The 26655-nt window shown below is 39.2% G+C and overlaps 1 protein-coding gene across 1 annotated transcript; it reads right to left on the minus strand.

The window, feature by feature from the left end:
• Positions 1 to 675: 675 nt before the first annotated feature.
• SIMC1 (SUMO interacting motifs containing 1) lies at positions 676 to 26156 on the minus strand. Its single transcript, XM_014065439.2, has 10 exons — positions 25985 to 26156; positions 18567 to 19328; positions 15554 to 15795; positions 15124 to 15193; positions 10381 to 10529; positions 8412 to 8600; positions 6946 to 7074; positions 3933 to 4089; positions 3662 to 3746; positions 676 to 969 (listed from the first exon to the last, which is right to left on the minus strand). Exons 1-10 carry the CDS (start codon positions 26126 to 26128, stop codon positions 749 to 751), a joined length of 2148 nt encoding a protein of 715 aa, XP_013920914.2. The 5' UTR covers positions 26129 to 26156; the 3' UTR covers positions 676 to 748.
• Positions 26157 to 26655: the final 499 nt, after the last annotated feature.

Below are 26655 nucleotides of genomic sequence, written 5' to 3' on the forward strand. Positions count from 1 at the left end.
GTTTCCCACAAGAAAAATCAATGGGGAAGCCAGCAGGAAAGGCCACAAGTCGTTCCAATAAGTCGCTCTCATCTTCTCCCATCCAAAGGAGCCATCCTCAGCCCTGCCACATTCACACATCACTTGCACACCCTCCCTTGCCTAGCAACAGCCATCTTTATCTGCCTATTGTCTTCTTACAACTGCCTGAAACTTGCTTAATGACCTGTGATCCTCACTTAATGATGGCACAGGGAGTTCTGGGATTGCTGTCGCTAAGCAATGCAATAATGTGACATCATACTTTATGATCATATTGCTTAGCGACAGAAATTCTTCTCCCAAGTACTATCATTAACTGAGAATTAACTGTAATAGTAAGCTCCCAGCCCTGCATGTATTATCTGTTACTAAGATTTATCTGGGACCATGACCTATTATTGGTGGATTGACATCTATATTAATATAATATTGTATATCTATCTAATCTCCTATAACCTGTAATCTTTCTTTTAAAAAGACCAAGCTCATTCTTCTTTTCAGTTAATAAAATTTATTATAAAAGTTGTATAAAACACAAATAGAAATAAAACTAGACAAACTGTTATTAACAAATTTAGAATAAACTTGAAAAGTCCTTGACTAATCCAGTGACTGAGAATACAGTGCAACTTACTGCAATCAAACAAAAAATACTTTAATTTTTTTTAAAGAACTTATTAGACTTAGGAAGAGGTCCATGTGTCAGCATCCAACAGTCCTCCAAGAGTTAGATATCCATAGCAGTGGAAAGCAATACTTGGAGTAATTCAATCTTTTCACTGATGGGGGAGGGAATCGGCTGTCCTGGAATCTGGCGGAGTTTTTTCTGGATGCTGTGAATGCTGTGCTTTATATCGCTTTTTTCAATATAATCTTTTGACTGTAGTTTGGGTTTAGCAGCTTTGATAATTAAATTAATACGTTCATACACTGAGTTTCTTAAGTGCCCTGTAAAAAAGGATAGAAGCAATTGTTGAAAGTTATAGTTTGTTTTACCATCAGATTGATAGTTTAGGTTGTAATTACCCATGTAGTTGTAATAGGAAAATCTCTATTTTGTCCCATGTTAATTGAAATTAATGTGTGGAAAAAAATAAGTTTAAAAATGCTAAAATACAGCAATTCTGAGGATTGCATCTCTTCAGAGATAGTCTTTTATTTTTTCATAATCGATCCTGCTTCGTATTAACAAGTGATGGCAAATCTTGTAAGGTTGCATACAAAATTAAAATAGCGTTATACCGAAACGCTAAACAACTCTACTTGAAACAGTGAATTCATAGAAGCAATGAGAACTCAAAATTATTCCTATTGCTTAGCCAATGGAATAATTTATTTTTTTAAAACATTGTTTTACAATTCCAATAGTAAAAAGCAACCGTTGCTCTTTGGAGTCAGTCTAAACAGTAGTCAAAGCAGCCCAAGTAGCCTTTCAGAATTCTCTGTGGCTTTATGGTTGAACTAAGAGAGATGAAGAGGGCAAAGAGACACCTAGAGTACTGGTGCAAATGATAAAGGGTGAGGATGATTGAGCATGAGCTAGAGCCGCTATTAGAGCCTATCTTGTGGCGTTAAGGATGGCAAAAAGTAATTATTTTTCTGCTCTTATTGCATCTGCAGCTAGTCATTCAGCGGCCCTGTTCAGGTCACTGTGAGAAATATGCTGCACATCTAGTAAATACAGTTATTTGGATATGCTCTGTGTTGAGTTCCAGCCTTGGGGCAGGGTCATTGGGTCATTACTATGCAAGAATCAGTCCCAATGACCTCTGTTAGGGTTAGGGTTAACCCTCTGGTGGAAATGGGATGTGGTTAGCAGATCCATCCTTGCTTTTCTTGACTTCTCAGCTGCCTTTGATACCATCAACCTTGGTATCCTGGACCGGCTCCAGGAATTGGATGTGGGCCGCACTGTATTGTTCCTCCTGGGCTGGTTCCAGTTGGCGTTAATTGGGTGAAATCCAGCCTACAGTCCCTACCCTATGGGACGCATCAAGGGTCAATCATCTTTCCTCTCTTATTTAACTTCTGCAGGAGGCTGCTGGGTAAAGTGATCTGACCATTTCAGATATCAATATACTGACATCCAACTTTATATTTCCACCCAAGGTTGACTGAGTGATGCAATGGACATCCTGTTTCAGTGCCTGGAGGGTGTAGGGACACAGTGGTTTTTGGCTCAACCTAAGCAGGAATGAATGTCTTTGGGTATTTGGGTCTTCTGATGTCAAGAGTTTTCCCTTGGTCCTGGATGGGGTGCCACTGCCTTGGAGGGACTTGGTGTGCAGTCTGGTGTTCTCTTGCATTAAGGGCCCTGATGGAAGAGCAAGTGGCAGCTGTGACTAAGAGGGCCTTTGCACACCTTTGGTTTATACACCAGTTGTCCATTCCTGGACCTGAAGGTTCTGTTCATTGTCATTGTGACCTGCCGTCTAGATTGCTGCAATGGAGCTGCCTTTGAAGAGCATTCAGAAGCTTCAACTGGTGCAGCATGTAATTGTACAGGTAATAAATGGTATCAGGTACTTAACACATCATTGGAAAAGACTCTAATGTTGGGGAAGATTGAAAGTAAAAGGAAAAGGGAATGGCGGAGGATGAGATGGTTAGATAGTGTCATCAACACAATGAACATAAGTGAACATTGGGATACAGTGGAGGATAGGGGGGCTGGTATGCTGTGGTCCATGGGGTCACAAGAATTTGGACATGATTTGGCAACTGACAAAAGAACACGTGCAAGATCACTATTTTGTGAACTTCAATGGTTCACAGGTTACCCAAGGGACCATCTTCTTCCAGTGTTTCTACCCGTCCAATACAGTCTGGATGGGCATGCTCTGAGCCCCATCAGTCAAGGAATGCCTGTTGGTAGTCTACAAGGTGTACCTTTCTGCCATTCCACTTGCCCTTTGGAACATTCGCTTTTCATGTAATAGGATAGCCTCAAATCTGCTGGCCTTTGATGAACTAGTTATGTGTCCTGGCCCAGGGGCCTGAATGTGTGAAGAGGCCTGTTTCCTGGTTATATGTCTTTATTATACTTTTCTTGACTTCTATTTATTTTTTGCATTGACTATTTAATTGGTTTAAATTAATTTTATGATTGTTCACCATCGGGGGTCATTTGTTTGAGATGGACTACCATGTAGGTAGGTAGGCAGGCAGGCAGGCAGGTAGATATGTAGATAGATAGATAGGTATAGATAGATAGATGATAGACAGACAAATAGACAGACAGACAGATGATAGATAGATAGGTAGATGGATGATAGATAAGATTTACTCCAACCAATGGCAGCAGATTAAAAAATATGTGCCTGACATTATTGGCTCATGCCTCTCCCAAACTCCATGGTTTGGAAGAATTATGAACAAACAGAAATAAGCAAATTGCAAAGCACTGGACCTCAAAAATGCATGAAAGGAAAGACTTTATTTTTATCTAAAGCTAGGGACAACATTTTGAGTATGGCATGTTTTATTCTAAGCTTGTAATACCTGAAATAACCATTTCAGCTTACAGTATTTTAAGTATCTGCTAATTCATGCAAGATGTCCTAATAAGTCTAGCTGACAATATTGACCCCTACTCAGATAGTATAAAGAGAAGTTTATGAGCCATAAGGAAGCTTCTTACCTAGAACAATTTTACGGTAACTCAGCAATAATAAATTCATTTGATGAAGAATTTCATCCCATCTCTGCCACAATTTTTCCCTGTCCTGTGAACGGAAGGATTTTATTCAGGATTTCACAAGTGCTACATATTGATATTTTAAAAGGCCTTTGAAATACTATATTTCAAATAACTTTCGATAACAACCGATTAAAACAATGCATAAACATTGTAGGTGCCCACCATATTTCGGGTTTCAGTTCTATCAATATAAATGAAGGAAGCAAATTACCTGATATGTTAGCAGCAAGGAAACATTGTTCAGAAAATACAATATTTTTGTCAAAGACAAAGGCTCGTTGGGTGGTTTAGAGCAGCTATGATGCAAAAGGAGCTCCAACACTTTGCATCGTAGAAGGTGACAATCCATGGTGCTCAGGAAGATGTCCCTGCAAGTTGACACATTGGAAAGAGTGAAGTTTTAAGTTCTGCACTAGTTTAGGAGCAAAAATTTTAAAGAGGCTCATGTCTAAACCAAAGGAACAATAAAACAAAACAAAAATCTCAAATGAAAGAGTCTTCTCTAGCTCTGCATCATGGGATGAAATGAAACTTGTTCGGACAAAGATAAATCAACAGCTGAGATGGTCTCAATCTCTGTGGATTAGAGAACATTTCAAGTTCGTTCTGTGACCCCTGAAGCTTGCCTAAAAGATTTGAACACCATCTCTTATAAAGTTCAATTATTGCAGGCTGAAAACTCAAAACATGCTATCCTGCTTCAGATGTTTACTTTGTGATACCTAGGAAATGTTCAGTCAAGATCGGGTTAGATTACATTCTCAGCTTCTCTGCTTGATTTCAGTTTGATAAACAGGCATTCTTAGCACTCATAGCCTGAGTACTGCAAGAGTCAAAAAGGGCTGTGAAAGTATCTTCAGACCCTGTACATCCTGGACATAAATTGTTTCAACTTCTACCCTCAAAACAACGCTATAGGGCACTGCACACCAGAATAGTTTATGAGTTTTTATGAGTTTTATTGAACACTTATAGGCCGCCCTTTTCCCTGAGGGGACTCAGGGCGGCTTACAATAATGAGGGAGGGGAGTGCAAGACAAGACATAAAAAAAATGTGAATAAAAATAATTAACAATAAAAACACAACATTCACTCAGCATTCGGGCGGGGAGAGAGTAAAGTCCTATCCCCAGGCCTGACGGGATAGCCAGATCTTGAGGGCCGTGCGGAAGGCCTGGACAGTGGTGAGGGTGCGGATCTCCACGGGGAGATTGTTCCATAGTGTCGGTGCTGCAACTGAGAAGGCTCTCCTCCGCGTAGTCGCCAGTCGGCACTGACTGGCGGATGGAATTCGGAGGAGGCCTACCCTGTGCGATCTGATGGGACGCAGGGAGGTAATTGGCAGAAGGCGGTCTCTCAAATAGCCAGATCCACTACCATGGAGCGCTTTGTGGATGGTAAGTAGGACCTTGAAGTGCACCCGGAGATCAACAGGTAGCCAGCGCAGCTCACGGAGGATCGGTGTTATGTGGGCGAACCGTGGTGCGCCCACGATCACTCGCGCGACCGCATTCTGGACTAGCTGATGTCGCCGGATGCTCTTCAAGGGCAGCCCCATGTAGAGCACATTGCAGTATTCCAGCCTAGAGATCACAAGGGCTCGAGTGACTGTTGTGAGGGCCTCCCGGTTCAGGTAGGGCCGCAACTGGCGCACCAGGCGAACCTGGGCAAATGCCCCCCTGGTCACAGCTGACAAGTGATGGTCAAAACTCAGCTGTGGGTCCTTGTGTCTAGTTAGACACAAGGGCAGTTTGTTCCCGCATGCCATCACTCTGCTAAACAACTAATTCGCACAACACTATCAAACTATTTGCTAAGACTGTGTTACTATTCTTCTCATCTTTCCTATTATTTATCTCGTTTTCTACTTATGACTATAACCTTGTTGCTTGTATCTTACGAATTATATTGATTTTTTAAATTTCTAGTATGATTTTGATTGCTTATTTAGTAACCTATAACTATCACTGTTGTATTTTATGATTCATGATGAATGTATTTATGATGACTATGATCACGATTCATCAGCTGTATCTTTTATGTACACTGGGAGCTTATGCATCGAAGACAAATTCCTTGTGTGTCCAATCACACTTGGCCAATAAAGAATTTTATTTTCGATATTTTCCCTGAGTGCTTTAAAATTAAATTTTAACCGAATTGTTCCTTATTGCCATGGAAGTGAAGCAAACCAGTCTTCTTCACTTGGTCATCCTTTAGGTGTGCTGAACTGCACCCAAGCGTGGCATAATGGAAGTTGCAGTCAAACCATCCGGCAGGCAGACTGCAAAAGACCCACCTAGCTTCTGTATACTGGGTGAATGAGGGAACCAGGTAAATTCTGGCAAATGGATTAGTAGTCTGTTAATTTGTGTTATCAGAATATATATTCTAAATTAGAGAGGTTATAGAAGTATGTAAAACTGAGGAAGGGCTGGAACTAGTGGATTGCTGGAAGGTTATTTTTTTCAGTCATAAAATAATAGATGTTGGCATCATTCAACATATCTGAATTATAACAAATTCAGGTCAATAAAACATATACTTTTTCTCTGAAATGTAATTATGGAATTCATTGTCACACAATATAGTAATTATTGACAGGATACATTGATAAATTATGGAAAAAACATCAGTGATTAGACATGATCCATACATGGAGGTAATACTGGTCAATAATTTCTCCCGTCATCTTCCATGGATCTTTTCCCACCCAAGGTGAGTGAGAGAAATTCAAAAGTATTCATGGTGGTCGTTTGAGAAAGTATTTACAATGTACAATTAATGACGTGATCAATGACTTTTATTTCTCCTGGCCACCTTTTTATAGACTTTTACAAGCTCGGCTATGATTCTGCTATATGCTTGGCTGACACTTGGCTGATTTCCAAGCAATCCTATATTTACATCATACATAAAATGTATGCATACATTTTCGGGTGTATACATAAATGCATACACCTGACAACATGTAGTTAAAGAAGCAAAGGCATGCAGTTTATGTTCTTTCTGTATTTAAAGAAGTAATTTGGCATGGGTCTCCAACTCTGTGGTAGATCTTTAACCTTTTAGAAAAAGCATAGTTTCAACACTTGCTCTTTGCTCAGAAATGCCTGGCCAATCTAGGAATATTATGAGAACACGGCTAATGCAGAGTTGCACAATCAATACAAAAGAAATCAGTTCTGAGGAAGAGTGAATGCAATAGTTTATTTATCCATTACCTTTGGCCCCGCTTGGGAATATTCAGCAGAGAAGAAAAAATCATATCTGCAATTTTACTGGCATTGCAATTTGGAGATTTGTCCACTTCAACTGCTATTGAAAGCATCCTTTGTAGAAGTGCAGCTTCCCTAAACCAGGGAAACAAAATGTTACTCAACTAACCACCACCATTTAGGGGAAGTATGAAAACTAAGATAATCACCACAACCTTAAAGTCATAGTCATTTCAGAAGACACAGCACACCAATTTCATTTCTTGAATTACACTAGACAATGCCATTTAGAACCTGCAATTTAATGAAACTCATGTAGCCTTGGGATAGTGAAAAAAAATGAAAGGAGAGGCAAACAATTTGCTCTTGAGGTGGAGTTGCTATCAAAATACTTTCCCTGGTTGACCTGCAATATAGCGGGGATGGACTGAATGCTCTTCCCAAGAACAGCAGTCAGATCACATACTTCTGTTATATTTTATACCCCTCTTAATAGGAGGGAAAGACTATGGATCTTTTCTCTTGGCACTGGCTGAAACTAGTTGAGATGTTTCTTCTGTTCAGTCCCCCAAAATATTGATAAAGGAGAACCTTAATTGCCACTGTAATACATATGTTATATATAGTAAATGGATTGCTGTAATATGCTATACTTGGGCTATCCTCCTGCATTTGGAAGCTGGTGCCAAATATACGGGCAGTTTTGTGCACTCTTGAGCAGCCCTCGTTACATTTTGTTCCATGTGCTTCACTGGTTTCCAGGTGCAGTTCAAGATGCTGGTAATGATCTGTAAAACCCTATGTGGAATGAGCAGGGAAATTTAAGGGACCGCCTCTCCCTGGTTACATCTACCATCCCATCAGATCCATCGGGGGAGGCATGTTGCAGGCCTTGTCTACTATGTAGGAAATGACATCTGATGAGACCCAGGAACAGAACCTTTTCTGTCATAGTACTTGCCTGCTGGACGGCCATTCCCTCAAAATGTAGATTTATGAAGGGACTGATGACTTAGCGGTGCCCTCATACCTGAGGATCCAGCGGTAGTGGTGAGACTTGGCAATTGTTTTATTAAATGGATGTACGATTTATATTCATCAACCATGATTGTTTTATTAATTTTTTTAACATGGTTTTAGGATAGTTATACACTGTAGTGGTTTATGTTTTACTGTTTCAGTTGTTTTTAATTATTATGAGCCACCGAGAGTAAAACTTGTGAGGTGGGTAAAGATAGATGATTGATAGATAGATACGATAGATGATAGATAGATACAGTTCCATTTTAAGTCAGTCATAACCAAGTACATTACATACAATTAACACTTTCTGAGTGTATTTAGGCCACCCCAGGTTTGGAAACATTTATTTACTAAAACAACAGATATTGCTTCATTTAAGATTTAGGAGAATTCAAGGAGAAAAACACAGTCATATGAATTTCAAAGAAAGCAAACTTGAATCTGCTTACTTTTGAACCTGAAATTGTATGGAGGCATCCTCTTTCTGCAGTGTCTCATTTAAGGACAGTTCTGGAATAGAATTACAGCTCTGATGTCTGGATTTGCCTATCAATACATTTTTGGTTTCTTGCAGGAATTTTCTTTGCTGAGAAATTCTGGCCCCTGTGACCACAGCTATTAGCCATTCAATCACTTCCCTGAACAGAAATCGGAATTAGAGAGGCACACATGTGATATATAATCTCACATATTGCTCATACATTTTTTAAAAATAGTAATTACATTAAAGAATACAATTCACAAGAATAAAAATTAACAAAAGAATAAAAATAAGGATGCACAAAAGAAAAAATAAAAAGGAAGAAAAAAATAATACAATAAAGTAAATGAAAAGAAATGATTTCTCTCCCCCCACTCCTTACAAGTATAACTTATCATCTCTTAAAAAACAACAAATTATTTCTTATTTCCATATCCCATCTCTTATTTATAAACAAATCTATAAAACCTTGTCATTTTAGTCCGGTGTCAGCAAAAGTCCAGTAAGAATCTCCAGAGATAAAATATATTTTAACCTTGATCAAATAAACTAATTTTATATTTCTTCCTTTTACTTCTAACGATCTTGATCTTTAGTCCCTTCAAAGATCCTAGAACTTGATTTCTTTCACTTTTTGTCCCATTTCACAAAATTCTTCAAAGCTTAAACCAGCCTCTTTTGTAAATCCAATATAGGAAAATTATCCAGCTCACTCTTTTGGTTTCTTATTTGTATATTTCTTATAATTATTAAGACATCAGCCAGTTTCTTTCATATGCTCAGTGTGACATCTTTTTTTCATGTCATTCTAAAATGTAGCCTGACACTTTCTATTTTCAAATCGATTTTGTCAGGTAGAACTTGTTCCTTTTCCATATCATCTTTTAAACAAAATCTATAGAGATAGACACAATTAAAATTAACTTTTGGACCAATTGTTCAAAAATACCCTTCAGTATGTCCAATGTTAAAGAATTTTGCTTCGTTCTATATTATCATGTTTGAGTTCTCTTTTAACTATAATCTTTTGTTCCTTTAATTTCATTTAGTATCTAAACTTTAAATCCTTGTGTTTTTTTAAGAATATAAAACAAAAGCATTTTCTAACAGGAAATATTCTTTATAATCAATTCCAAAATGTTATTTCAAATTTATTTGGACCCTTAGTCTGCAAAATCTAAAACCTGGATTTCTAAAATCAGAGTTTTAACCATTCTTTTTTTGTTTGTTTTAGAAACTTTTTAGAATGTCCTTAAACTTATATTTAAAACTTATTTTTTTGGTAAGGTTTGCCACTGTAAAAGCTGAAAAGTAGTTAACAAGCATTCTCCTTACGTGATTACCCTCATCTCACAGAGCTGTAAACCCACCAGGTTTAGAGCTTACAACCACTGCACGAGAAGCAACTGTCTGAAGCACTTGTGGGCGATCTCAAGTCCTCTCCTTATCTAGAGAGGAATTATGAACAGTTGGTTTACACATTGACTCTTCCCTCTGCCACAGCTGTCTTTGTCATTTCTTCTTTGTGAGTCCCATTCATACATGTAGTTGGGTTTTGGACTAATATTTCACAATATTTTTATAGTGTTCTAAGGTGGGCAGTAAGGAACTTGCAGCCCTCATCCTAAATCCCATAGCCCTTTGCATGAAGGCAAACCAGACCTTGGAAAAGAGCAGTCTGTCTCTTATTTGGCAGGCTGCTTTGCACACAGCAAGAAAAAGAGAAGCAGAAAAAGCCATAAAGAGAGAGGAGGAAGTGCCCTAACTGCCATTTACTTTATCCAACACCTTCTAGCCCCATTGCTTTGGCTGAAACTCAGGCAAGTTTGCTATTGCCAAGTTTGTTATTGCAATACATCCAAGCAGTGGAGAATATTTGCAAAAGAGATTTTCCCAGAACCCCAGGATTCTAGTCAGTGAGTAAAAATGCAAATTACTTGACATTTCCGAAGCACTTGTCACATGAAAGCACTGCCTTGGCAATGGATCTGTGCAGAACACCAGTCCTGATCATCTTTTGGAAGTCATCTTCTAAGGTCTGTATCACATACTGTAAGAAGAGGATTCGGCCAGGAATTATCTCTTCCTGTGGATGTCAGACAATTAGAAAGATAGAATAATGAATCATACTAGTGTACCACTACAAAGCAATTGTTCTGACCACTTAGTGGAAGGCACACCCAAGTAAACTGGTTACCAACATAATGGACAAACTGAGGTGAAAAACAGGTATTGCACCAGGAAGTAATAAAAATGAGGCATATCTTAATAACTAGCTTTGTACCATGTACTACCAGATTAATTCAATTGTGACAGTTTGTGGTTTTAGCATTTTAGATAAAACAGGTTATCAATCCATTAATATTGTTTGTGTATAGATTTTATGTGGATACAGTTGGACAGGGGGAATCAACCCAGCCAGAGTTTTAAAAAGAACCTGTTGGTACTTGTGGATGTTACGCATTCAGCCAGAACAAAAACAAGAATGAGGGCTTGAAAGGAGGAGCCAATGTTGCAATGATATGTTTGTGTGGTCTCAATGCTCTGAGACCATAGCCAACACTTTTGCCGCTGTGTGGTCCAAATAGACCTAAACCGTCCCGAAGAGACAGTAAACAGGAAGAATAGGTCTCGCTGATCTCAGGGATATCGCAAAATCCCTGAAAGAAGCAAGAGAAGTTCTTCCAGCCGGCGACAAAAAATCCAGCCAAGGCTGATAAAGTCAGGGCGGCTCCAAAACGGAAGGATATGGAAAGAGAAAGTGTTTCCAGCTGGTGAGGAATTTTTATTGTTTTAAAAAAGAGACTGCCTATAAAAACTTAAAAATCAATTTAAATGGAAGAATAGAAGAACCAACTGGCAGAATTAAATTTGGAATGGTTTGGGACAGTGGTTATCTTAGTTTTTAAATGCTATTTTCATGGATCGAATCTATGCAAACCTTTTGAAATGGATGGATTAAGTTTTCTTCTTCTACCCTCTCTTTGTGACTCTCTGTAATCTATGGACTAAAGTTTTCCTCTTTTATTGCTATGGGTATTTTTCTAATTCATTTAAAGATTGGACCTCTTTTTCTAACTTGAAATACAAAAAAGATACAAAAAGAAACTCTTTAATACTGTTTCTGCTCGGAGGCTGGGAGGTTTTGTTGATCGGAGCTTTGTGTATTCAAAATGGAACATTTTTTTTTTCACGGATTGTTTTGACTTGGCACCCAAGATTTTACTGTTTGGCTACAGAGTGATAAGAAGGGAAACACACAGATGTCCCTTTGAAGTACATTTTCAATCAGAGAAAAGTGAAAACAACATTCTTTGTGAATCTATGCTTTAATTTTATTAACCTTCCAACGCTAGAGCAGCTGTGTTTGTAAGAATGGCACAACATCAAGAGAAAATAGAGGTCTTAACTTTGTAGAATATATTTTCAGAACTACAGAAATTATCAAATATAGTAGAGAAAAAACTGGAATACCTAGAGTACATAATAAGAAAATATGATAAAAAAATTGAGGATTTCAATCACACCGTTTTGCATCAAATGCAAAACGGTGTGATTGAAACTCAAAAAACCAAAATGGAAAATGAATATAAAGAGACTAAACCTGCTGATATCTATGGTAATTGGTTTGTTCCTGAAAATGGAAAGAATGGAATACTGAAAGAGGAATTAAATGGAGAGGAAATCTATTCCAAAGGTCAAGATATAGAAGAAGATAAAATTAAAGAATCTATGGACTTAAAGAAAGAAATTCTATTAGCAAAAGCATTGATAACTCTGCTGACAATCAGAGACAAGCTGAATAAGGAAACAGAAAGAGGGCATCAAGATTATATGAGAGATCTTATAAGCAAGGAGTTGCTAAGAGAAGTCCATACAAAGCTGATTAAGAAGATGATTAGAGGATTGGTACCACAAATGGCAGAAGATATGAGATTGGTTTTTTTATTGGAAAGATACAGGTTGATAGATGGAAGAATATAACTTAAAACTAGTTAAACTTAGTGAAATTTAGTGATAATAGATATAGTTAAATAAATAATTGATAATGATAATAATATATATATAATGTGTAGTGTTATGATAAGTAATAATTGGATATGAATATTGAATGGTACCCATGAAAGGAATATTAGAAATACTTTTGGATTATATACAAAGGTTAATAAAAAAGAACTAAGTTAGATACAGTTAAGTTTTGATTATTAGGGGGAAAATGTTATGATACAGGATATAGTCAAATAAAGGAGGGATAATGATGACAACCTATATATATGTATGGGTACAACATAAGGAACCTGGATGAAAATTGCAAACAATGATTTGGAAAGGAGGATTAGAAAACTTTTGTTATTAAATATTATGGATGTTTAGCTAGAATAGGACATAAGGATTCAGTGTTATTGGAGGATTTTAGAAATATTAAATGAAATGCCAGTATGTGGTTATGTGTTAAATCTTGGTATATTTTATGGTGGACGTTTAAACAATTATAGTCAAATAAAAATGGAGCTATGATAAGGGTAACATGTATAAATATCTGAGTTAAAATACTTGAGTTAATATGAATTATGCTTGATGACTGTGGAAGAGATGCACGAAAGCCTTTTGCAACCATCTGATACACTTTCTACAGTATGTAAAGAAGGAAGATTTTATATGTTGTGTTTGTTTTGAAAAAAAAAAAAAGAATGAGGCCCTGATTCACAGATGGACTTGGCTGCAAAATGATGTGCACACTGCTTGGTAGTCATAGAGGACTCTGCCAGTTGCGTGTGATCCATACAGTTTCTGCTCTTTCAACAGTGAAAGCGAACAGTAAAAACAGGAAATTTCCTGGACAGAAAGATTAAATTACTAATATTTGCTAATCTTGTGGGTGATCCAGCATCCAACTTCTTTATTCTTGCAATTCAAGCCTTAGCTATTTAGGGCATTCTAAAAAAATAATAATTAGTCAAAACAGAACCCCACCCCAGAACAGTCACATGATTGGTGCCATCCCACATTTAAACTAAATTAAAACCCTCCAGAAGTGCTCCTATTAAACCAACTTCCGATAGGCAATCAATATTGGGGAAATCTTCATAACATGAAGGTCATGGTAGGAAAGCAATCCTGCACACCCCTAGCCCAGAGTGCTGCAGGTCATTAGGGGGAATAGGAGAATCCTCTACATTTAGCTAATTTCCCTGCTGTTGTGCCTGCTGACAAGTTCACCAACTGAAAGTGACTAAAAGCTGCGCGGCAAATCCCTCCTCTGTGTCAAGTGCCAGGAAAATTAGGAGATCCAGACAGTTCAAATGGGTATAACAATTTATTGTAAGCTTGAGCTCTACAATAATCTGACCGGCCAAGGGAAATTAGTGGGAGATAAGAGTAGAAGGAATTTAAGGTGGGCTGAACTAGCCATCTCTTGTGGGCGCGAAGGGACTCATGACTGATGATGTGTTTGATCCCTCCCCTAGTCTCAGACTGGTCATTTCCTACACCCTATTACATCAGCAACTCTATTGCTGCCAAAGAGCAACATTTGGTGCAAATAGGAAGGCTTCATCTAATGCAATACTAGGCTGAAACTGCCATAACCTAAAGATGAAGCTGTAAGCAGAGAGGACAAAAACCAAGAACTTTGTCAAAAAGGTCCTTTGGAGGAAGTAGATAAGAAGGAAACAAATGATTAGGGAAAGAAAGGAAAAATGTCAGCTGAAGCAGACAAAGAAGGCTGGGCCTGACAAAAAGCTCCAACCCTCCCCTTCATCCCATCAACTGCTGGTAAATCAGATTTGTAAATCAACAAGTCTGATTTACAAATAAACACAGACTTGCAAATCAACAAGGCAAGGACTTTGGGTATAAAAGGGAGGCCAGACTGAGTCTTTTAGATCCAGACTTGGCAGCTTCTGACTCTCTTGCTATTGCCTGGCACCTAGTTGAGGGGTGTGTGTGTGTATGTGTGTGTGAGTGTGTGTGTGTGTGAGCAAGAGGGAAGGAGGGAGGGAGGGAGGGAGGGAGAAAGAGACCAGTTTTTCTACTTCTGTAAATCTATAGGGTCTCCAGGTATTCCAAAGAATTGACATGCCAGAGCTCAGTTGAAAGTGATTTGTGTGTTCCTAATTTACTTCCCAGCTGTTGACTAGGACTGTGACTCCTGGCTGCTCTAGCTGCACCTGTTTGGAAATCCCAGGCAAAAAACAAGTGGGGCTTACAAGATTCATGTTCCCCAGCAGGTTATGAGTATATGAGTGTGTGGCCATAAGTGGAATCTGGAAGCGCATGAAACACGGAGAGATGGTGAAAGCATTGGTTCAGGAAAACCTGAAGTCAGATGGCGTGACGGTGAGCTGCGGATGACAGGGAGGCTACATTGTGCAGAGATGGCTTTCAAGAACAATTAGGGTTTTCAGGTTGAATACAAGGGCCACGTAGAGATGTCCAAGATATAAGAAGCAGAGCATTTTGCTGCATCAAAACCACATATAATAGGGTTAATTCCTTTCAATTCTTCCTTCAGAACAGCCATGTGGTTCCAAGATAGATTGTTTAATAATCTCTGGTTTAATAATAACCTCAGTGGTTTTTTCTGCTGTATCTTCGAACCAGACCGGTCTGATTCAAACTCTTTGCTTTTACATATTAAGGATTTTTCTTCTCATCTAAAGGGGGGGTCATCAACATACCTGCACTTCCATGACTTCATTTAGCAGTTGCCAGTCCCACACCACTGTATCAACTGTTGCTGGATGAAGTCTAAAAATTAAAATTAAGCTTTTTATACCATCACAACATACTTGTCAAAACTTTCTGCTAAACAGTTTAGATGTAGTACATTTCAAATTAAAACTAATCTGTTGTTTCTTCATGGGTTGTATTTGCTATTAAAAAAAAGATGAATGCTCAAATCCCTTCAGCTTAGGGCAGGGATAGCTAATCTTTTTGAGCTCTGGCACTTATGGCATTTAGAAATAATATCAAAGAAAACCTCTGGGAACAAAGCGTTGTCTTATCAGTTTTGATCTGATACTTGATACCATAGCCCAAAGCTAAGAAAGGCCTAATGGCCTGATGCAAAATCCTACCAAGTAACTGGAGGAGTGGGAGAACACTTACGCCTGGATTTTCATCAACAACACATAAGCATCCTTCTGTATCTCCTGTTGCCCCTCTTGATGCTCTGGGCTCAGCAGAATCTGCCTGACCACATAGGTTGTGACATCTTTTGGTGGGTAGTATTTAGAGGATACATAGTCCATAAGGAAATCCAAGGTTCCCTGGAAAAAATTCTCTTCAATTGTGCTGGACACCATGTTTAATCTCCGGAATGGAATAGGTTGGGTTTTTAGTCTTTTATCCTGTGCATAAAGGAAGATGAACATGCATATAGTATCTGGCAGTAATTATATGGGGTGAAAAACTTCAGATAGTTTTATTGTTCAGATTGCCCATTTTTAAAAATAATTTTGATTATTACATACACATTATGGACATTGGTTAGAATATTTCTTTCAGTTTTAGTTGAAAATTTATTTCTAATTCAAACCTTGCAAAACTTGTGTGATGGGTCTTACATTGAACCTCTTCACTAAACTGAATGTTCTGGGAAATTAAGCTATTTTTACAATAAAAGAGAATATTAGACAATGTTTGCTGTTGTTCAGTGATCCCTAACCTCTTTTGGAGCAGCAGACTCACATTATAGGTTTCACCCCCCTCACACATACATACATACAGGGGTGGGTCGGAATTGTCCATTTTCAGAAGGTTGCTATAGTGGTGTAACCAGTATCATACAATATCCATTAGCTGCCTGGTGATATGATTCCTTGATGCACCTTATAGGTACATATGGCTGGAAGGTAGGGATGGAGAAGAAATGACTGTACCTGCATGATAGTATCATCAAACAAATGACATGATTCTTCTACTTTCTTTAAACATCACGATGTCATTCTATTTGCATAATTATGTTATCTCACATGTATTATTTTAATATCTTTGTAGCTTGTGCAGATGCTGCTGTCTCCAGGATACTCCTCATCACCGTCATTTGATCTTTTTCAGCACACTAGATATATTTATCAACAAAGCTGTGGGTTACAACCATTCACCATTTTTATTTTTTAAGAGGTCTATTTGGACTCCAAGGACTCTTAAAAACAGGCTGGTACTTCCTTTTTCAACAGTCTTTATGAAATTAATGAGTGGAATAGTACAGTGGCTCTGACAAGCATTATAGGAGGTGCCCACAGGTACCACATTAGATATCTCAGTTCTGATTTATCATGCCGAATGCATTAGATTGAACACACATAGCCTTATTGGGTTCAAGCCTCATCTGATGTTGGCTATTACTGTTCTGACCTAGACTTCCTGAGAAAGCATAAATCACAGTCCCAAAAAACCCTGTTTTATTTATACGGCTGTGAATTATGGTCATTCACAGCCCGCAAGGCTTCACAAACAGTCTGTGAAGATTCCGACAGATGTCTGCTCGAGTTGCCACAGTCTTTCAGGGGAATGTTGATAAACACCCACCTTATCTCCCTTGGAATCCGGCCAGAGACCAATTGCCAAAGGCAGAGCAAGGCCAAACTTAGCATAGAGTCAAACAACTTTTCAAAGCTTGAACCAACCAGATGAACTAATTGCTTCCTGCAAAGGCTCACTTCCCGTTCGCTCCTCTTTTATGTCTTACGGGAGGGGCCAATCATTTCCAAGCCTTACGCCCAAGTCAACCCTGTTTTCTTAATTGTTCTTGCCTTCTGGCAGCTCTGCGCACGCACACATTGGGAACAGGCTCCCGCTGTTCTTCTGCCTTGCTGATGTCAGACTCCGGAGGCCGCAAATAACTACCAGATGGCCTTGGCCCCATCTCTGCCTCCGAGGCAGAGGCCTCGTCCGAGCTTCCCCAGACTCCAGGACTGGCCCATGTTCCTCCCCAACCTCCTCACTGTCTGACTCTGCTGCCAGCTCCGCAGGCTGCTGGTGGACCAGAACAATTACTACCTGCTTGGTCTCAGCCTTATCCTCTTTGATGTGATGCCTTCCACCTTTAAGTAACCAAGCCGGAGATTCTGTTTGACAACTTGATTAAGAAAGAAGATTTAGCAAGAAATATACACTGCTAGGATGACATGAATTAGAACATGTTGCTCTGTACTTTAATATGAACTTTGTGCCTTCTAGAGGAGGTGAGATTGTTATTGAGTTTTTATAACATAATACCAAACAGTTAAACCAGAATGTAACAAGGCACCACCTGATAGTTGAGATTTGATAGATTAGCAAATTGTGCAAATCCAAGTTATTCCTTTGTAATTTACTGAATTAAAACAGTTGACTGAATTTCCATAACATACTGAGCCAAAATCAAGTAAATCATATTTTGGCTTAGATGATACCTGAATGAAATCAGAGAGGAACTCTGCTTTTATCAGGTGTATCTCAGAGAAAAGGTTTTAATGTTCATAATTGTTATTAACAAAGCCTTGAATGTGGAATTATAATGTAATGCCTAAATGTCTGGACATGCTGGCTGAAAGTCCCAGTTTGATCCATTCCATTCCATCTCTGTCATATAGCAAAACTTTATTTTATTGTTTTTGGACTAAAAAGCTTATGCCTTATTAATGGGGTAAATGTAATGCACCTGGAAGAAAAGATCTCTAGCTGTGCAAACAGCTTTGATGCTACCATTGGCTTTGGATAGAAAGGCAGACTAAATCCTAAGATCTGCAAATTCAGCAGAACAGATATGTGTGTACATAAAATCACCTACTACTTTTACACCCAAAAATGTTTATAACAAACAACTCCCCCCCCCCCCCAATGGCTGTTTTTCCCCATCATGGCAGTATCTACTTATAGTGGAACTGACTTTTTGATGAAAAAATATGACTTTACTCGTGTTTTGTTTTATTTGATAGGAAATGTATCCTAGCAATTCATTTGAGCTGGACAACCTGATAGCTTTCTGCAAACAAACTATGCAATCTAAACCAAGCCTATTTGAGTTATGGAGCCAATGTATCTTGCAGCTATTCTGAGTTTTAGAAATTCTAAAATCCAGACTGATGTGGACTTCAAAGTCCTGCTTGGGATGTGCTTATCTCCTGCAAATTACCTTTCTTGACTCCTTTTCCACCACATTTTGAAGAAGGGGATGATGTACAGGGATTCCATGGCAATACTGCAGTGTTTTCAACCAGACCTTGATATCAGTCCGCTTGGATTGTTCCTGGACATTTGATTCCATGGCACGCCGTGGCTTGTTTGCCTGGTGCAAAGGCTGAGCAGCTTCAGTTACAGATTTGGCAGTGTTCAAAGAAGAGTAGCAGAGGCTTGGGGATGGTCTCTGATGCCGGGGATAGAACTGCAAGTTGGGTTTTTTTTCAGATGAGCAAGCCTGGGGAGGCTCTACACTGTCCAAGGGCATGGGACGTTCAGAACCGTCATTGCCTGATGAGAAAGAGAAAACATCAGATTCCAGCTGAGGACTTCCCAAAGAGCCCAAATCACTGTTGTAAGTGGTGTGACTGCTGCCTTCAGATTCCTCACTGTAGTTGGAATGGCAGAAGAATCTGTTACTTGGAAGGTAGTCTAGTTTTCCTACACCTACTTTGGGGGAAGATCGCTCACGGTCCTGAACCCACATGGCCACTGGCACAGTACATTTGCTCTCAGCATCAACAACAGTGAGACCATTAGAAGAGCAGATGGGCTCAGCACAGACTGAAGTTGATGGCTTCAGGTCCCAGGCAAAGCAGCTATGGTCCTGGAGGGAGTTGATCACGACCTCCTCAGGCTCTGTAAGATCAATTATCTCCAAGTCATTGCATGCTGTTGTTCGCACAACTATGTCTTCTCCAGTGAGATCAATAATTTCCTACAAAGAGAGGAGATAATTTAAGGTAGTTAAAATGCTGGATTGGATTCAAAGAAGCATATATCGTTTCAAGTCTTCACTTGAACACCGAGACACTTGTTGGCTTTGAGACAGATTAGATGCCGCAACAAGTACCCTCCAGGAAATCTGGAAAATAAAGAAAACCCCTATATATTAATTTCTGGCCAGCTGCTTCCCCTTCTATTAATTTAATGGAGCATTACACAGAATGGCAAACAGGAACTCAACACCACAATAATTCCTTCTTATACAGAAGGGGTCTCCAAACGTAGCAACTTTAAGATTTGTAGTGTTAGGAACTCTGGGAGTTAAAATCCACAAGTCTGGATTGCTTGCCAAGTTTGGAGATCCCTGTTATAGAAGGATGCTGAGAACCTTAACACATCAGCAGAAGTGATACTATTGCTTCAGCCCAGGTACTGAAGACACTGCTACCTAAACACAGCCTTTCAGCTTCACATGGGGAAGCTGAAGGAAAAACATTGTTATTGCTATGAAATTCAGGCACCCGATTGGCATGGAGCTGGAAAGAACCCAGTTCCTGGATTTGAGAAAGACTCAATACTTTTGCGAAGTGGGTTTTTCATCTCCCTCCCAAGTACAAATTACTTCAATCAAAGCAAAAGGGGTTTATTAACAGGGGCTTTTCATGCCTTAATATAAAATTACGTACATTTGATATTTGTGATTGATGCATCATGAATCAATAGAAGACATGGATCCTATATACCCTTCTACAAGTAGCAAATTTATAAGGTAAAATCCCTTTCTTTCTCACCCAGGTTTGTTTTGATCTTAACATTTGTAAGTACATATTCAAGGACTTCAGAATAAATTCATATTGGTTAGTCTTTGAAAAGGCTAGGTTTAACTTCAAAGGAACCAACCTTTGGATTAAGGGGGAAATGGTTTCTTGAAGTTAAAAAAGGCATAGACTGCCATGCTAAACTGCCACTACTTGTGGCACTACTTGTGCTAGAATCTTGTGGCATTTGAAAGATGCCTCAGAATTAGTGGGTCAACTGAATTTCTTTAGGGGAGAAAAGTGACCTGCAAACTTTCATTGACTGGGTAAGAAACTATCCACCACTCTGACCTATTTCCCAAAAGCTTTGATCTTAACTTACTTTCCCCAATGGGAAAGCATTTCCTAGTCTTTCAAACTTTTTAGAGTCAATCAGTGTTCTGAAGAGAAAAAACATACTTAAAATCCTGGATAAACTTTAAATATACAGGGATAGATAGAAAATGCAAATGCTAAATTCTGTATTCACCATCTGAGATTGGAAAACCTGATGCTCTCCACAGATTTTTGGATTACAATAATGAAATATGACCTGGTCTTATTCAGTATTTTTCAATACTTCTGAAAAGTCACTTTTTAGTAGTCTTGCTACTGCTTATATTGGTTACAAGATACTAAATTATTAAATTGGTATCCGTACATAAGATTAACTGAGTCTCTGAATGTGGATCCTTATGTGGTCAAAATAGTCATATCCACACCTGTTATCATTTTTATACGAGAAAGAACCAAGTAGAAGTAAGCCTAAGAAATATCCTGGTTTGCTTAAGATGAAAAAGTTTGGGGAGGAAGGAAGCAGGAGGCAAAAAAGAAAAGAAAGGAAAGAGCAACATAGCCAAACATCTATTCAAGGGAAAAATTGAGAATTGAGAGATTGGGGAGCAGGAAGAAAGTGAATTTGGGATTCTGGAACAGAAGTACTCTGCACTGCTACACTTTGTTGCAAATCTCAGTGTTTGCTTAATGAAACAAGAGTAATTTGTAACTGAAGCATGAAAAATTACAAAGGCTGCATTTTAAAGAGTAAAGAAATCAGCATGCTAAACTGGCTTCTCTTTTTTCAAAATAAATGGTCCTGATCTACCTGTTGGTCACAAGATGAATTCAAATGGGAAATTTCTTGCTGAATGAATAGTGGTTAGTTTTGCTTATACTATTTGTAACATGGCTTACAATTCATTTTATAAAGCAGCAAAAAACACATATTAAGAGCCCTAGACAAGATGAGTTTTTCCTAAATGGTTGTTGATTCCTCTTTAATTTTCTGGCTGCCCATTGACAGATGCAGAAAGTACAAGAGTGATGACCTTGCCTGGGAACGAAGGCGAAGTACTGTAGTCAGACTATTAAATCTCAGGGTCATCGGCTTTTATTTACCACCCACTCGTTCCTGTCCTTGCTACCTCTAAAAGCATTTAGCTGATTGCAGCAGGCACAAAAAAGGAGGGGAGGATTATTTTACTAATTCTCAGATGTTCCAGCTGCCTCACTCTGCTTCATACTAAGGCTCACCAAACTCTCAAAGGAAATATATTTCCTATTATAAGACACCCCCCATAACTGTTATAGTAACGTGCTTCAAATAGCCAAAATGCCCATGGGTGCCAATATATTAATCCAATCTGATTTGACAATAGCTACTATCTTGAGTATTAAAATAGTTCTGTTTGACAGGGAAAATGGAGAGAACAATTGCAAAAAAATAGAGTGATAAAAATGAATTTGTTGTATCCTATTGGTAAATTCCTCTCAGATGTAGTTTCCAATAGCTGCCTCCCATCAGAATTCAAAAAAGCTAAAATAATATTACTTCTAAAACCTGTCAAACCTCAAGACAGAGTTGAAAGCTGCCCTTTTGAGCTCTTGCTGCAAACTCTTGCAGCTATTTATTTTATAATATATCAGATATGCTGCCGATAAAGAGACACAAATTTGGATACCCTGATGATTTGGCCACAGCAGAACAAGAAAAGCACATAGAGGTAGCTGATAACTTTCTGTCCAAGATCTTAAAATCTTGGGAAAATTCTTCAATAATTGGAGGCTCACTAGCATCAGTAAAATAGTAATTATGTGCTTCCAACCTTAACAACAAATTAGCATATAAAGCCCGAACGTCTACTTAAACAACAACTTACTCCCCTATGATCCTCATCCAAAGTACCTGGGAGTAATGGACTCTCTCCTACAAGATACACCTAGGGCAGTGTTTTTCAACCTTTTTTGTGCAAAGGCACACTTTTTTCATGAAAAAAATCACGAGGCATACCACCATTACAAAATGTTAAATTTTTTTAACTCTGTGCCTATATTGAATATATATAAAGTAATTCTCCCACGGCACACCTTACACTATGTCACGGCACACTAGTGTACCGCGGCACAGTGGTTGAAAAACATTGACCTAGGGAATACAGTGGTAAAAACCAATACTAGGAACAACATACTCCAGAAATTATATGGAATTATTGGGGAGATGCCACCCTGAGGTCATCAGCATTAGGATTTGTCTTCTCTGCAGCAGAATACTGTTCCCCTACGTGGCTTAATAGCTGCCATACTAGTAAGTTAGATGCCAATCTCAACACTACGAGGATTATAAGCGGATGTATTAAAACCACTCTGAATAGCTGGTTTCCTGTTCTGAGCCAAATAGCACTGCCAACTTTACAAAGGCAAAATGCACTTGTGAGAGAATACAGAAAAATTATGAGCAACTCACTCCTACCAATGCATGTTGACCTTCCTCATTTATCAACCAGAAGACGCAAATCCAGGAAGCCCACTGGCACAACATCTCCCGAACAACTTTAACATCAATTCCCAATGAAAAGCCAAATGGGTCACTGAATGCCCAGACATAGGAAGATATAGGAAGACATATAAATGTCCCCACAAAAAAGGTGCCAAGCTATGAAGTACCATGTCAGCAATGGACGATCCTGAACAGGATTCACACCTCTGCTGGGACTTTTTATATAAATGGGGCATAAGATTGCATCTCTCCCTTGTTATATGACAACAAGAGCTTGGAATATCAAGAGAAACAAAAAAGACTATAGGGGGAAGTAATTATTTGTGTTGTGTGTGTGGGAAAACAAGAAGGAAGGGGGTCAAGAATGAATGGATGATATGTTTTGAATACAAAAGTGAGTGATCAGCTGAAAGAGGATCATACAGAGGAAATAAATGAGGACTGCAGCAAGGATGACTATGTTGAGAGCTTTGGCTCATTTTCCTCTATAAATAAATGGAAAAATGTATTATTGTCTTCTCTTTATCTAGTTTTAGGACTTGTGGTGGAGAGCAGATGTTTTAGGTCACATTGATATAGAAATATTGAAATTCAAAAGGGTTCACAAACTTTCAAGCACCTGAGGGTATCATCAAAGGGTAGGTTGCTTAGTAAGCAGTACAATGCTAAATTAGCTGCATTATCTTGGAAAAGGTAGAAAATGCAGGCTTTCTCCAACTTAACAAGAGACGCTCATCTTTTGGCATGGTAATGTTATATTTATGCCAGATAATTTTAATTTTTTTAATTTTAACTTCTGGAAAGTGTAGTTCCAACATTGTAGTTACTATTTATTTGAAAGATAGTTATTTCTATCCCTTTTAAAAAACAATACTTTCAAAATATTTTAAAATATGTTCATAGTTCAAGAGAAACAAATGTTCCATGTAAAATAAAATAAAACAACTAGAATCAGCACTAAAACTATACGCATTCAGAACGACCTTCGTCTGGAGCCTCTCATTTTGTAGACCATACTAGAATTGGAACTGAGGGGAAGTGCAATGGCAAACAATTGAATTCCTTTTTAATACTAGCATGTCATGTTTCAGCAATCAGCCTCAGTAATAACCTGTTCCACCTGTTCCAAAGCAGCTCCCACTGCTTTAAAGGAGCTGCCAATTTTAGCAAGATCTTATTAGAGAATTAATAACTGTGGTCAATATAATACTATTAAATCATCTTGCATAGAACTTTGGCCATTACATTTTTCACTTTGTGTCAATCCTCTGCTGCAAAGATTGTTGCAGAAATTGCTATAGACACCACCACACTTTCCCGTCCCCCTTTCTCATAGTGATACATTTAATGGCTTTTCTTTTTCTTTACAGCAAATCGCACACATACAATCATTAGTTTAGTGAACATTCAAAGTTATAAGAGCATTGAAAAAGTGACTTATGGCTGTTTTTCACACTTATGACCATTGCAGCATCCCCATGGGCACATGATCAAAATTTGGACACTTGGCAGCTAGCATGTATTTATGCTAGTTAGTATAGTATAGTATTTATGACAAGGGTGATGTCATCCCACCTGGCTTCCAGACAAGCAAACAATGGGAAAACCCGGATTTGATTAATGACCACACCATTAACTTAACAATTGCAGTGTTTCGCTTAACAATTGTGGCCAAAAAGATTATTAAATAGACCAAAACTTACTTAATAATTGCCTTGCTTAGAAACAAACATTTGGGGCTCTATTAAGATAACAGGTCAAGGAGGCTTGGGAAATCTTATGAACTTATTTCTAGATGTCTGCATGTAGCATTTTTTATATGTTTTAATATGGACATTTCATGGATTTGCATGTAATCAACATCCATTTCATCTCCAGTTTCTTAAGATAGTTCCTGGTTTTTGCTATCCTGTGATTGTAAATCAGTTACATTACATCATGATAACTTAAAACACACACACTTGTAAACTTCCCCATCTCAAGAGGGAAAAAAAAACCAGTAAGGTTCAGTGAGAGTCGTGTTACTTTCACCAGTTTCCCTTCCTGTCTCCAACAAGACAGAAATAAAGTAATACGTTTATTCTTTATATAGTAATAGTTCCATAAAGCCACGAAATTAACAAGGGTTTCCTCTAAGCTGAATCACATTTCAGTATCAAGGGTTGGGACAGTTTCCTTGCTTAATCTGTCAACAGACTGCTTTATGGCATTTACCGTTATCGGCCATTGTCATTTAAACTGTAACTATTTTTCAAGCTGACGTTAGGGCATTTACTATAGGAACGCGACGGAGGAAATATTTTACAAGCAGAAAACCCGAGGTTCAATCCCTGATAAACTAAACGGATCAGGCGACGGGAAGTGGGTTTCTCAGACCCCGGAGTCCTGTTGCCAGTGGGACAGATGGACAAACGAGTAGCAGTTTCCAATGGCTCTAAGAGGGGTTGGAGAGAAGCCGGCTCGGGTCTAAAACGAGGGACAGGAGGACAAGCGCAACATGATGGAGCGCCGAGACGGGATTCAGAAGGAGAACGCAGCGCAGGGACCTCTCCCAATAAACCCCATCCCGAGAGGCAAACGGGCAACGCATAGGGGAACCCTAGAATAAAGAAGACGCAAAAGCAATCCAAACTAGGATTACGGAAGACGGCGCAGGTTCACTTAATAGGGAAAGAGAAAGGGAAACCGAGCATTAAACGGGCACTTCGGGCAACTTCGCTTCAGAAGCGCGTTTCCTCTCCCTCACCCCCCAATCCCCCGCATGCTTTTCCACTCGTGTTTTCATCAGAAGGACGGATCTTTCCCCGCTCGTCAAACTCAGTTTATCTGGGGAAACCCGAGCTCCCCGGCTTTTGCAAGCCTCCCCGGCATCACCGCACAACGCGCCGAGAAAAGAAGCGGCTCGGGGAAGGAGAGACGGAGGACTCAGGCAAGGGGTGGAATCGGGACAGGGAGAAGCCGCCGCGTAAAGAGCGACCAGAATCGAGGGAATCCTCTCCCGCAACAGTGAAAACAGGAAACACCACCATCTTTACTGCGGGCAAACGACGCCCTGACCTGCCCTGCCTGACTCACCAGGGGCTGCGAGAAACTGCCGTTCAGTTGCTCTCGCTTCCATTTCCTCCTCTGGAGTGAGCGGCCGCGACGGAGCGGCGAGGGATTCGCAGAATCCTCCTCTCCCGAATGCGCTTCTCCGGGGAGCAGCGCACCTTCATCCATCGCGCCCCTTTCCGCGGTCCGCCTCCAGGGGGCGTGGCCCGAGAAACAAGGCGTGGTCGGTCAACCTGACACCCTCCCCCCCCCACGCTTCTCGCCCACGCAGCGGTTGGCTTCTGTTACTTCGGCTCGGCTAATATACATCTGGCTCGTTCTAGATTTCCTAACTTCAAAGTGTTCTTTGCAGGTTTAGCACGCTCTCCCTCAAGGTAGCCGTGAAGCTGAAATCTTTTAACTTATTCCAAAAGGGAAAGGAACTGACTTGAAGCAAGCGTCAAAATATTGACACTGGAAGCTTAACAATAAAGTGACAAACAGATGAGAGATGTCACGCCTCAATATTAATGGAAACATTTCAATGGAAACATTTTGTGTATGTGTATGCCTTCGATATGCGATACCCAGAAAAATACGGCACCCTTCACTTGATCCTCGAGGGAAAGATTGAAGGCAAGCGGGGTCCAGGCAGAAGAAGAACATCATGGCTTCAAAACTTAAGGGGCTGGTTTGGACAAAGCTCAGGTTTGCCA

The sequence above is a fragment of the Thamnophis sirtalis genome, unplaced genomic scaffold (genome assembly GCF_051295495.1).
Source record: "Thamnophis sirtalis isolate CommonGarterSnake01/CBP01778 unplaced genomic scaffold, rThaSir2_p1.2 scaffold_3, whole genome shotgun sequence".
Taxonomy (NCBI): domain Eukaryota; kingdom Metazoa; phylum Chordata; class Lepidosauria; order Squamata; family Natricidae; genus Thamnophis; species Thamnophis sirtalis.

Coding starts and splice junctions, on each gene's coding strand:
- SIMC1 (XM_014065439.2), bottom strand. CDS start 26,128: ATGGATGAAGGTGCGCTGCTCCCCGGAGAAGCGCATTCGGGAGAGGAG. Junction 19,329..25,984: donor GCAGTTTCTCGCAGCCCCTG/GTGAGTCAGGCA, acceptor CTCTCTTTGTAG/GAAATTATTGATCTCACTGG. Junction 970..3,661: donor TTACCGTAAAATTGTTCTAG/GTAAGAAGCTTC, acceptor CCTTTTTTACAG/GGCACTTAAGAAACTCAGTG.